Below are 12775 nucleotides of genomic sequence, written 5' to 3'. Positions count from 1 at the left end.
TGTTTGGGCTTCTATCGGTCAATTTGCAGTCTACAAATATTTTGTAATTACGTTCTGGCCCCCTGACCCTCCGCTCAAGGCCAGCGGCTGAATCTAGTTGATGATCCCTACCATAGGGTGATCCATGGCCTCTGCAACATTACTCAAACTAAAAAACAGATTGACAGAAATGGGGTCCAGCAAGTAGATGTTACACAATATAGCACATTCTCAGAATGGTTTATCATGATGAAAAAGGGAAGGCCATAATTCAAGCGGAGTTCCAGTAGTCTGATAAACCTATAGTTTACACTGTAACCTAGCAGGCTTGCGTAACGTGTATGAACGCGATACAACGTAGCCTAGAACTAGTTGGGTAATGGGGCTACTCCGGGGAGGAGGCAACACGAAAGAGAGAGGGTTTGAATTCAGAGAAACGAGCATACCATCGCGCAGGCGGCCACCTGCTTAATAAAACAATCATTTCTGCAATGATAGGACTGAAACACACAACACATCCGAAGAAGACTGTTTTGCATCTAAGCAAAAAAAAAACACAGAGATCAGGCTAATATGCACGATGGGTTTTCATACCGTTAAACATCTGACAGACAGACATTAATATCCCTAAAAATGCGCTGGTCTAGAATACTAATCAATCCATACCTGCAATCGCTCTGTCGCTGGCTGCCACATTTTAGAATAATCAAAGGTTTTCGTCTCTACTGAAGCTGGTTATTATCTGTGTAGTCCAGCTCACATCTGCTCGTTCTCGGGGCTTGCTTCTCCTCTTCTGCAATCTGGAGAAACAGACAGTGAATTCCAATGAAGCGTGATGAAGCTCCGCCTGCGAGCAGTTCCGAGACTGGTCTGCAGGGGGCGGTAGCGACAGCAGCAAGTAACGACAGGACGAGCCCTATTGCAAGCCAGAGAACACAGAGAACAGAAACAAACTATCCTGCTGGAATTTCGCTAAATAATTCCATTGACTGCATATTAAAGGCTCACATAAAAATATTGCTGGTATTTCAAGCATTTTTGGTCAGTGTTACTCCACAGCTTGGTTTACTAATTGCTGTGTCCTGTTATGGTTTGCCCAAACGGTCATGGTTTTGATGGTTGATGGCGCACTTCTACATTCCAGCCTTCTGGCTCCAGTGAAATGGCTCCATCAGATCTAGCCATGACTCAGTTTATAGGAGCTATGCCCACCAATGGATCCCTACGGAGGCCAAACAGTGCCCGTGACCCTGGAGGTCAAGGAAAGGGGAAAGGGGGTAGAGGTCAACGAAAGTCCCCCACTCAGACTGCAGTGTAGGGTGAAACTCATCAATAACCACTGGTTCCTCTCATCTCCACTCAGTGGTGTGTGTGTGTGTGTGTGTGTGTGTGTGTGTGTGTGTGTGTGTGTGTGTGTGTGTGTGTGTGTGTGTGTGTGTGTGTGTGTGTGTGTGTGTGCGTGCGTGCGTGTGTGTGTGTCCATGCGCACATGTGTGTGTCCGTGTATGCATACGTGTGTGTGGCCCTGGGTGTATTTGTGTGTGTGTGTGTCCGTGTGTGTGTTTTTAGGTGCGGCGAGTGTCGAGACAACACCACAGCTAGCCTGTATTTACAGATGTTTACTCTAGGAACATCTGGATCAAGCAGGAAGTCACCAAGGCCACACAGGGCTAACAACATATGTATTTCCCACTGCTGGCATGTTGTCTGGAGAAACAAGGCATGGAGAGAGTGTCTATTAGTGGAAACATGTTGCCCATTGTCCTATTGTAGTGGGTGTTGAGTTAATCCTGAAAACTGTCTGGCCAGTGTTGTTGAGGTCATATAGTGTCCATTGTGTCTTTTGGTGGTTTGATGATAGATAACGCCAGTGCTGACAAAACCTCTGGTTTTTACCTGTTTTTTCTTCAGTTGATAAGATTGATAAGGTTCTCAGGAGTTGTGAAATGCACAATATTGATATGATTTAATTTTGAGTTGGTTTTCAAAGCACTAGTCTAAGTGAGGCGAGGTCTTAGTATTTCACTTAGCCTTGTGCTTTGTCCAAAAAGAGTACTTAGCCTTGTGCTTTGTCCAAAAAGTTTACTTAGCCTTGTGCTTTGTCCAAAAAGAGTACTTAGTCTTGCACTTTGTGCAAAAAGAGTACTTATTCTTGTGCTTTGTCCAAAAAGAGTACTTAGTCTTGTACTTTGTGCAAAAAGAGTACTTAGTCTTGTGCTTTGTCCAAAAATAGTACTTAGTCTTGTACTTTGTCCAAAAATAGTACTTAGTCTTGTACTTTGTCCAAAAAGAGTACTTAGTCTTGCACTTTGTGCAAAAAGAGTACTTAGTCTTGTACTTTGTCCAAAAATAGTACTTAGTCTTGTACTTTGTCCAAAAATAGTACTTAGTCTTGTACTTTGTCCAAAAAGAGTACTTAGTCTTGTGCTTTGTCCAAAAATAGTACTTAGTCTTGTACTTTGTCCAAAAATAGTACTTAGTCTTGCACTTTGTGCAAAAAGAGTACTTAGTCTTGTACTTTGTCCAAAAATAGTACTTAGTCTTGTACTTTGTCCAAAAATAGTACTTAGTCTTGTACTTTGTCCAAAAATAGTACTTAGTCTTGTACTTTGTCCAAAAATAGTACTTAGTCTTGTACTTTGTGCAAAAAGAGTACTTAGTCTTGTGCTTTGTCCAAAAATAGTACTTAGTCTTGTACTTTGTCCAAAAATAGTACTTAGTCTTGTACTTTGTCCAAAAAGAGTACTTAGTCTTGCACTTTGTGCAAAAAGAGTACTTAGTCTTGTACTTTGTCCAAAAATAGTACTTAGTCTTGTACTTTGTCCAAAAATAGTACTTAGTCTTGTACTTTGTCCAAAAAGAGTACTTAGTCTTGTACTTTGTCCAAAAATAGTACTTAGTCTTGTACTTTGTCCAAAAAGAGTACTTAGTCTTGTACTTTGTCCAAAAATAGTACTTAGTCTTGTACTTTGTCCAAAAATAGTACTTAGTCTTGTACTTTGTCCAAAAAGAGTACTTAGTCTTGTACTTTGTGCAAAAAGAGTACTTAGTCTTGTACTTTGTCCAAAAATAGTACTTAGTCTTGTACTTTGTCCAAAAAGAGTACTTAGTCTTGTACTTTGTGCAAAAAGAGTACTTAGTCTTGTACTTTGTCCAAAAATAGTACTTAGTCTTGTACTTTGTCCAAAAATAGTACTTAGTCTTGTACTTTGTGCAAAAATAGTAGTTGTCATGTCGTGATAAATCATCTTTGCGACTTATTTTCCCAGTTCAAGGGTATTGAGATCTAATTGCTAAGATTTTGGTCACAAAACTCAAGAGAGGGTGTTGGAGCTGGATTGGACATGTTCTAAGAAGATATGCAAATTCCATTCCAAGGTTAGCTGTCCATTGGACTCCAGAAGACACACAGAAGAAAGGGAGGCCCAAGACAACATGGAGAACAATGAACAGTAGACACCAATAGAGCTGGAGCACCGCGGAGAAGATGGCCAAAGACCGCAGGAAGTGGCAATCCTTTGTTGCTGCCCAATGCTCGAGCCGGCGTGACGGGATGAGTGCGTCAGTGAGCTGAGGTTTTACATATTAAATGCATGTTTAAATACGTGTATTACAGTGACCAAGTCTTGTCATAGTACATTTCCATTGAGTCAACAGAACCCTGTGAGTCAAATGTTTTCCTAGACACAAATAGACCTCTGGTGTCATGATAAGAACAAACACCACGGAACTCACACTAGACACCAGCTGGGTTTGTGTTCACTTCAATCTTTATTGTTACATCATTGAACATAGATAATACTCATGTGGTTCTTCTCTTTTAGAAAAAGGACAATGATCCTAGTTGGCTAAACATCAGTCAAGTGGAGAGCTCACTCAGTGCTCTGGGTGGGCAGAGATTACATTAAGAACCAATGGAATGGTCTAAAATGTTCCGCCCATCCGGCGCCCCAAAACCAATCCACCCAGGGGTTGACCCTGAGTGGAACAACACAACCGCACACAGACAGAGAGAGACACCTATACCTGGGACACAGAAGCACATGTTGCTGGAGCAGACTCACCAGCTGACCTGTCAATCATCCACACAAGACCCGCCCTCCCCACCTGTCAGTCATCCACACAAGACCCGCCCATTGGCTACTCCGACCACTCCTGCGAAAAACACTGTCCTCATATAGGGAAACCATACAACACTGTGAATACAATTATTTCTCCTTCTTTACTTGTACAGAACTTGTAAATAACAAAAACATGACAACCAATGTTTGTTTTTTTAAAACACTGTTTTAAAGCTTCCCCCATAGTGGTTTTTACGTCTGTTCTACTTCTACCACACGTTGTTGCCTGAAGAAGGAGACGATTTTGGCACAAACCTGGTAAAGATACAGTAAATCAATCACAATGTACAGGTTTCAAAATTATGCAGAAACCATCAAATCTACCCATGCATCAAGTAAGGCAACCTACTGCAGATTTTTTATATAGAAAGATATATATATATATATATATATATATATATATATATATATATATATATATATATATATATATATATATATCGTACTGCACTATGACAAGTGCACCTATTTCTACCACACCTGTAAGAACTCCTATCAGCAGCCTCTGCTGAATCTACACTTTAAACTGAGCTCATGGGTTGGTGGGGGATGTCAGGAACCGCCCCCTTTAGGACCCCAATGGCATCCTGGGTAATGTAGTCACATTCTACTGGAGAGAAGTAGCATAATGCAAGGTGCGCTCTTATGCTACAGTAGCTTTATGGATATTCCAACCGTAAAATAGATTTGTATTTTTCTTCCCGCAGGACTATTGTTTTGTCCACATTTATTTTTTCAATGTTTATGTAAAGAAATACTAAATGGTTTGCATTGACTGAATTTGTGTGTATTGGTGCACATCCGAACATGTCCAGTTAGTTGTGTGTGTGAACAGGTGATGCGTGATACTGTGTGTGGGTGGGTGTGCTGCCTCTGTGTTTTCTACAAATCTTTTGTTTTGATCAAAGTGACCAGGGGCTTGTCGTCAGGGCTGTAGTCCTCGTAGGTGATGGGTGCGGCGTCGTACATGGCTGGCCGGGACTTCTTCCCAAATCTGAGAGAGGGGACGAAAACACATACATGGAACATCACTTCAGGTAGGACAGCTAGCTAGGAAGTTCCTAATGTTTCAAGTGTAGAGTTGCTAGGTTGAGAATGACATACAGGTGGCAGGGGAGTGTAATGTTAGAAAGGAGATGTTGCATGTTACAAACTGAGTAATAGGAATATGGCATTGTAAGAGAGGTATTACACATTTCCCCATAAATCTACCGGAACGGGCCTTTATCTCGTGTTTTTTCTAGTATTACATTGTTATTGATTATTGTATTCTTGGGTTTAGAGTTTGCAAGAATGGCATTTCACTGACATTAAAAACTTGAAACTTGAATGGGCCTTTATCTCCAGGTGAACAGTAAATCTATAACAGGAGGTGTTTGTAATGGCTGAATCAAATGAATACATTAAATGTTAACAATGTTGGGGCACTTGTATTCTTAGAGTGAGCGAACATTGTGCCGTCTCACCTGGCGTGGCGGATGGAGGCGATGGCGTTGCTGAACTCGCTGTCGATGCTGCGGCAGTTGTAGAACTCCTGGTAGGCATGGCGAGATGAGCCCTGGTACTCGATGCGGCTGATGCGGCAGATGCCCACGATGAGGATGATGAGCATGAGGACGAAGGCCACGCACAGGGCACCGATGATGATGTAGAGGGAGTGACGTGGCATGTTGGTCAGGGTGTCCTCAGGGTGGGCCGTCTTCCACTGCAAGTCTGAGAGAGAGACAGACAGATTGTTATGAATAACCTAAGAAAGGCATATACATGTAATCATATATCATAATTAACTCATTAAAGCAGGTGATTCTGGGTAATGTACTTACGTATCTCACAGCTGGCCCCTATCCAGCCTGGGGGGCAGTGGCAGGTGTAGGCATTTGATTGGTCGATGCAGGTTCCACCGTGATGACAGGGGTTGCTCTCACACTCGTTGACATCAACCTCACAGTCCTCCCCTGAGAGAACCGATAGCGTGGGGGGAGGGTTATGTTTAACTGGAACAGCAGGTACAGGTATATTTTCAAAGTGATCAGAGGGGGTTTGCTCCCTAGTCAGAACAGCCTACTCCCACCTGTGTCACCAAGGCCCATTATGATAGACTGGGTGACAAATGTGTATACACACACACACACACACACACTCGCGCGCACGCATGCATGCACGCACACACACACACATACAGTGCAGAGTTGAAATCCTCACCCAGGTAACCAGTTGGGCAGACACAGGTGGCGTTCAGGCCCACACTATCACAGCGTCCTCCGTTCTGACAGTGAGCCTTCAGACAAGGATCCCTGTAGATCTCACAGTGTCTGCCTGCACAGGTACGCACACATATGACCCATTATGACGCACTCACAGTACTCTCTATAGACCTGGGTTCAAATACCATTACAAATATTTCAAACACTTTAAGCGTTAGCTTTAGCCTGTCTGGAGTGCCAGGGGGGCTGTGTTTGTACATTTGGGACTTTTCTATTGGTTCCATTGCAACAGACAAGCTCAATCAAGCACAGCATAAGTATCTGACATGATTACAAATAGTATTTGAATCTAGGTTCTCTACATATACCAGTTTACACCAACTCAGCACTCTATCTTGCTACAAAAACACATACTGTAGACAACATACAATCCCTTATATGAATACATTTGTAATACAGGTTGTAGAAACTCATTGAATTAGCATACATATTGCAGTATCAGCATCATCACACAAGCCCACCCCAGGATAACATACTTAAAACTGTCCCCGTTGAGTTGTCAGTCACACATACACAAACACTCCTACCTTCATACTGGGGAGTGCAGACACATTCGTAAGCGTTGATGAGGTCTCTGCAGGTAGCGTAGTTCTGGCAGGGGGCTGACAAACACTCGTTGTATTCTTCCTCACAGTACAGACCATGGTACCCTGGGAAAGAGGGAGACACACACACACACGCACACACTGTCTTTGATCATAATATTAGATGACGGTTCAAGTAATGATTAAGTTTAGATATCACTACCAAGAAGATCACGGTGAAACACTCCTCAGCACATCATATTTTTTAAGATATGTTTTTAAAGGGTGAGATAAAAGTGGTTCAATGTGCCTTTATTTCAATATAGAGATTATCACTTAGACGGAACGAGTCAATGCATTTGTTTCCCTACATGACTATGGCAAAACCTTGTGGATGTTACATCCACAGACATCCTATTAAATCAACTCTAGATGTAATTATATGGTTACATCGACACAGGCATGATTCAGCCGTGACTGTTGGTGGTCTATTAAATGCAGTACACTCCAGTTGCCACTGGGTGGCAGGTTTGCACTGGGACTGAGAACAGTGGGTCTTGTTGTTTTTCCCCATAAAAGAGAAGCAGTATGAGCCCAAGGTCAGAACACAGTGATTGACAGAATCTCAGAGTTGACATAGGACATTGTCATTCTTTCTTTAGAGCTTACAAGCAGAAGCTACCGTACTGAGTATAGACATGTCTGTATGTGTAATGCGTGTGTGAGTGTGTGTCGGGCTGTGTGTGTGTGTCTGGCTGTCTGCTTGTGTGTGCATGTGTTTGTCGTTTACCATGAGAGGAAACATTTACATACAAGTAAGCCTTGATAATTCCCAGAGGTTCTCATAAAAAGCCAGTGAAATGTCAAGTGCCTTTCCCAGACTCCCAGACCGATTTCCTCTGGCTAGTCTGACTCTCCTCTGTCTGATATGGATACAGGGAGCCTGGGATCCACTACTAGAGTATATATGAGCTCCTTCACAGCCTCCTCTCCTTGTAGAGGACACAGACACCAGCTGGCATATTGATGAACAGGAGAAAAGGTCAATTATTTCCATAAGCGAGTCTGATGTGTGTCTGTCTGTGTTTGTGTGTGTTTGTGTGTGTGTGTGTTTGTGTGTGTCTGTGTTTTGGTTGCTTGTGTGTGTGCCTTCTTGCATGTGTGTGTGTGCATGAACATACGCATGTCTATGTGTGTGTGGAGTCTGGGTGTGGAGAGTTAAGCGTCTGGAATGCTGGAATGCTGATTGCAAATCACCAATCACATCATTCCCATCAGATGGTGGCTGTAAGAATGGAAATGTGTGATTGGACGACATCATCTGCCCAACTTGTGTAGTCAGACAACGGTTGCAGACAGACAATGGTCTGGAAGGAAGTGGAACCCAACTGTTTCACCTAATAAAAATAGATCCTAATAAAAATATATCGCCATGGCAACCAGATGACAGAGGAGGGGGAGAGGGAAATGAGGTGAGGAAAGACAGACAAAGGGAGTGGGACAGAAAGCCAAAGAGAGAAAGAGATGATGAGCAATGGAGAATAACAGAGAATATGTTAGAGTGAAAGGTGAAAAGAGATATTCTATTATGTGTGAATATACTGTCAGGAGGACAATAGAGTGGACAGTGTAATCCCCAAAATAACTTAAGTGAAGTTAAATGGTGAAAAATTAAAAACCGGCCATTACTAATTTAGAGCGTATCTCACTAAGATTGCAAATTAAATCAAAATGAAAACTGAAAGACGGAAAGATATATAAAGGGAGCTCTAGGACAGACTCTGTTAATGGTTCTACAGATAGGGTCCTGCAGTCACACCCAGACCAGGGTTCAAACACTGTTTTTAAATCTTTCCAATATTACTACCATTTGTTTTAGCCTGTCAAATGGGCAGGGGTTTGCAATTTTGCAACTATCCTATTGGTTCCCTTGTACCAAGCAAGCTCAATCAAGCCCAGCTAAAGTAATTTAAATGATTTCAAATACAATTTGAACCCAGGTCTGGTTACAACGCTGAATAAGGGATAATGATTTGTCATCATTCCACACCATTAATCTGAGCATGGAGCCATAAAAACCAGTGGCATGATCAATGAGCCTGTAATGACACGTCAGTCATGCGTTACCCAGTGTGTGTCGTAATCAATGATATCACTGGGGTGGGGAATGGGTTGTGGAATGATGAGAAGTAACAATGCTAATTCATGATGTTGCACAGTGCATTCGGAAAGTATTCAGACCCCTTCACTTTTTACACATTTTGTTACTTTACAGCCTTATTCTAAAATGGATTTGTCACGCCTACTCCCGCTCCTTCTCTCCGGCCCTTGATGTCGCTGGTCTACTAACCACCGGCCCTGGCAACAATCATTACTCACACCTGGTCATCATTATCTCCTTGATTTCTCCCCATTTATTTAGCCCTCAGTAGACAGCAGCCACTAGATAGTATTGTTTTCTCTCACGCTCTGTACACTTCTCATTTTCTGTTCATCAGCATTGTTTCATTATTAAACTCACCTTCTGCACCTGCTTCCTGACTCCCGGCGTATTTAGTTACAGAATACTACCTTGCAACATGGAAGCAGCAGAGGATAAAACCATCTTCCAGACGGTCAAGGAACAGGGTCATCTACTCCACCTACGCGTTATCTACCGCCTCGACACACCCAGTGAGGCTCTCAATACCCCTATCAGAAGGCCTCCTACCGCGGGTGATCACAGTGAGCCAGTCCCCCAGCCTACTGAGCTCAGTCCTCCCAGGTCAGTGATGCCCTACTGTCCCTTCCGGAGAAGTATCGACGGTACTCCGTCGAAATGCCGTGGCTTCCTACTCCAGTGCTCCCTCTATTTCGCCTATCAGATGGGAGCAACCACGACCGAGAGATCCAAGGTTGCCACGGTCATATCCCTGCTGACAGGGTGGGCGTTGGAGTGGACTACAGCCATCTGGGAGAGAGGAGAGGAGGAGCTGGGTTCCGATGAGAGGTTCATGGCTCTGTTCAGGGTGGTCTTCAACCATCCTCCAGAGGGCAGAGAGGGAGGTGAGTGACTTCTCCAACTCCAGCAGGGTGCCCAGATCGCTGCGGAGTACACCTTCACCTTTCGTACTGTGGCAGCCTCCAGCGGATGGAATGAGCCGGTGCTCCACACTCTATTCTGGAGAGGACTGCGTGAAGAGGTCCAGACGGAGTTGGCTTGTCAGGGTGGCAATCTTTGGGAGCGCCTGTGCCCACCTCGCACTCGCCTTCCTCCTTTGGCTGTCCTGAGGCAGAGCCTGAACCCATGGAGGTAGGGGCTATACACCTCTCCATGGCAGAGCGGCGTCGCCAGAGACACCTGGGGCTCTGTCCCTATTGCAGGCCAGGATGGGCACCAGCTTCAGTGTTGTCCGGTGCATCCAAACCCGGGGTCCACTAGAGCAGAGGTGCGGCCCCGTGACCTTCCATCTCCCAGGGTAGGCATGAGTATTCCATCATCATAATTTTCCGCCAAACCCTTTCTGGTTCCCATTTCACTGGCTGGCTGTCCCTCAAGTGTTGTCTCTACAGCTCTAGTGGACTCTGGTGCCGCAGGGAACTTCATCAACCAGGCACTTGCCTCCTCCAGGACCATAACTTTGTACCTGCTCTCCTCTACTTTTCCGGTTCAAGCCCTGGATACGTGACCATTGGGACACAATTACGCACATCACAGCACCATTCACCCTCACCGTGGGACCCATGTGCCAGGAAAGCCTTCCTCATCATCACCCCACCCGTACACAAAGTCATCCTCGGCCTCCCATGACTCCAACGTCATAACCCCACCATATCCTGGTCGAGGATAAGAATCACTGCCTGGGGCCTCCCGGGTGGCGCAGTGGTTAAGGGTGCTGTACTGCAGCGCCAGCTGTGCCACCAGAGACTCTGGGCTCAGGGTCTGTCGTAACCGGCCGCGACCGGGAGGTCCGTGGGGCGACGCACAATTGGCCTAGCGTCGTCCGGGGTTAGGGAGGGTTTGGCCGGTAGGGATATCCTTGTCTCATCGCGCACAAGCAACTCCTGTGGCGTGCCAGGCGCAGTGCACGCTAACCAAGGTTGCCAGGTGCACGGTGTTTCCTCCGACACATTGGTGCGGCTGACTTCAGGGTTGGATGCGCGTTGTGTTAAGAAGCAGTGCGGCTTGGTTGGGTTGTGTATCGGAGGACACATGAATTTCAACCTTCGTCTCTCCCTAGCCCGTACGGGAGTTGTAGTGATGAGACAGGATAGTAACTACTAACAATTGGATACCACGAAATTGGGGAGAAAAAGGGGTAAAAAATTCAACAACAAATAAAGAATCACTGCCTGGGGACCAGGATGCCAGGGGACATGCAATCCCGTACCCTGTGGTTCCACGTCGGTGGGGGGTCCTGTGAGTGCCCTCCAGCCCATCAATCTGTTCTCCCATATTGTTACCCCCGTGTTTTAGGACGTAGATGTGGACATCCGTCAGGCTCTGGAGAGGGAACCCGCTCTGGCTACCTGCCCTCCAGAACACATCTACATCCCCACGGGGGTAAGAGGATCGGCTGTTGACCTGGGCACACATCCCTTGCCACTGGACACCCAGGTATCATCCGCACCATCCAATTCCTTTCCGACAAGTATTGGCGCAGGATGTCGCCCAATATGTCAACTCTTGCTCTGTATGTGGCCAATCCAAATCTCCCCGGGACGCTCCAGCAGGGAAACTAATTCCCCTTCCCATGTCTCAGCGGCCTTGGTCACATCTGTCCATAGACTTCGTAACTGATCTCCCCCTTTCTGAAGGTTTTACCACTATTATGGTTGTTGTTGACAGATTCTCTAAATCCTGCCATTTTATCCCTCTCTCTGGTCTACCTACCGCTCTCTGTCCGTAGACTTCGGAACTGATCTCCTCCTTTCTGATGGTTTTACAACTTATTATGGTTGTTGACAGATTTTCTAAATCCTTACGTTTTATGCCTCTCTCTGGTCTGCCTAGCACTCTCCAGGTTGCGGAGACACTATTCCAGCAGGTCTTTCGGCACTATGGTCTTCCAGGGGGGACATCGTTTCCAACCGTGGTCCCCAATTCAGGTTGCGGGTATGGAAAGCCTTTATGGAGAAGCTGGGGGCACGGTCAGCCTGACATCCGCGTACCGGCCTCAGTCCAATGGGCAGGTGGAGAGGATCAACCAGGAGCTGGGGAGGTTCCTAATGAGTTACTGCCAGGACTGACAGGGGGAGTAGTTCCGGTTCCTTCCCTGGGAGGACTACGCTCAGAACTCACTTCGGCACTCCTCCACCGGGCTGATTCACTTCCAGTGTGTCCTGGGATACCATCCGGCCCTGGCTTCATGGACTCCGAGCCAGACCGAGGCCCCTGCAGTGAACGAGTGGTTCTGCCAACAGAAGGATCAGACGGACCGCCACTGCAGTGAGGCAGAGGTTCCATCCTGGTGATCGCTTCTGGCTCTCCACTAGGAATCTCCCGCTCCGCGTGCCCTGCCGGAAGCTTAGTCTCCGGTTTGTGGGGCCCATCAAGGTCCTCCGGAGGGTCTATGAGGTAACTTACCGTCAACAACTCCCCTCCAACTACCGGATCTCACCATCCTTTCATGTCTCCCTCACCAGGCCAGTGGTTCCTGGTCCCCTGGCAGATGTCCTCCCCCGAGACACCCCCCCGCCTCCCCTGGACATCGAGTGGAACCCTACCTATGCCATTAGGTCCCTCCTGGATTCTTGACATCATTGGGGTTGGCTACAATACCTGGTGGACTAGGAGGCATACAGTCCTGAGGAGAGCTCTTGGGTCCCAGGGGCAGACATCCTGGACCCCAACATCATCCGGGATTACCCTCTTCGCCGTCCGGACCGGCCCGCTCCTCGCCCTCGA

At 46.0% G+C, this 12775-nt stretch overlaps 2 protein-coding genes across 2 annotated transcripts in view; both read right to left on the bottom strand.

Annotated features, from left to right (window-relative positions):
• The window catches only part of LOC110503743 (PTB-containing, cubilin and LRP1-interacting protein), a 36872-nt gene extending 36070 nt beyond the window's left edge, over positions 1–802 (bottom strand). Inside the window, exon 1 of the mRNA XM_036961708.1 lies at positions 646–802. Coding sequence (XP_036817603.1) covers positions 646–675 — 30 coding nt within the window. The 5' untranslated portion in view covers positions 676–802. The remainder of the gene's footprint in view (positions 1–645) is intronic.
• Positions 803–3727: 2925 nt separating this feature from the next.
• LOC110503319 (delta and Notch-like epidermal growth factor-related receptor) overlaps positions 3728–12775 on the bottom strand; it is an 80343-nt gene continuing 71295 nt past the window's right edge. The window contains exons 9-13 of the mRNA XM_036961640.1: positions 6892–7014; positions 6303–6416; positions 5924–6055; positions 5567–5813; positions 3728–5094 (exon numbers count right to left, since the gene is read on the bottom strand). Coding sequence (XP_036817535.1) covers positions 4983–5094; positions 5567–5813; positions 5924–6055; positions 6303–6416; positions 6892–7014 — 728 coding nt within the window. The 3' untranslated portion in view covers positions 3728–4982. The remainder of the gene's footprint in view (positions 5095–5566; positions 5814–5923; positions 6056–6302; positions 6417–6891; positions 7015–12775) is intronic.

The sequence above is a fragment of the Oncorhynchus mykiss genome, chromosome 24 (genome assembly GCF_013265735.2).
Source record: "Oncorhynchus mykiss isolate Arlee chromosome 24, USDA_OmykA_1.1, whole genome shotgun sequence".
Taxonomy (NCBI): Eukaryota; Metazoa; Chordata; class Actinopteri; order Salmoniformes; family Salmonidae; genus Oncorhynchus; species Oncorhynchus mykiss.
The sequence above is the reverse complement of the archived record's forward strand: the minus strand, read 5'-3'. Positions and strand labels throughout refer to the sequence as shown.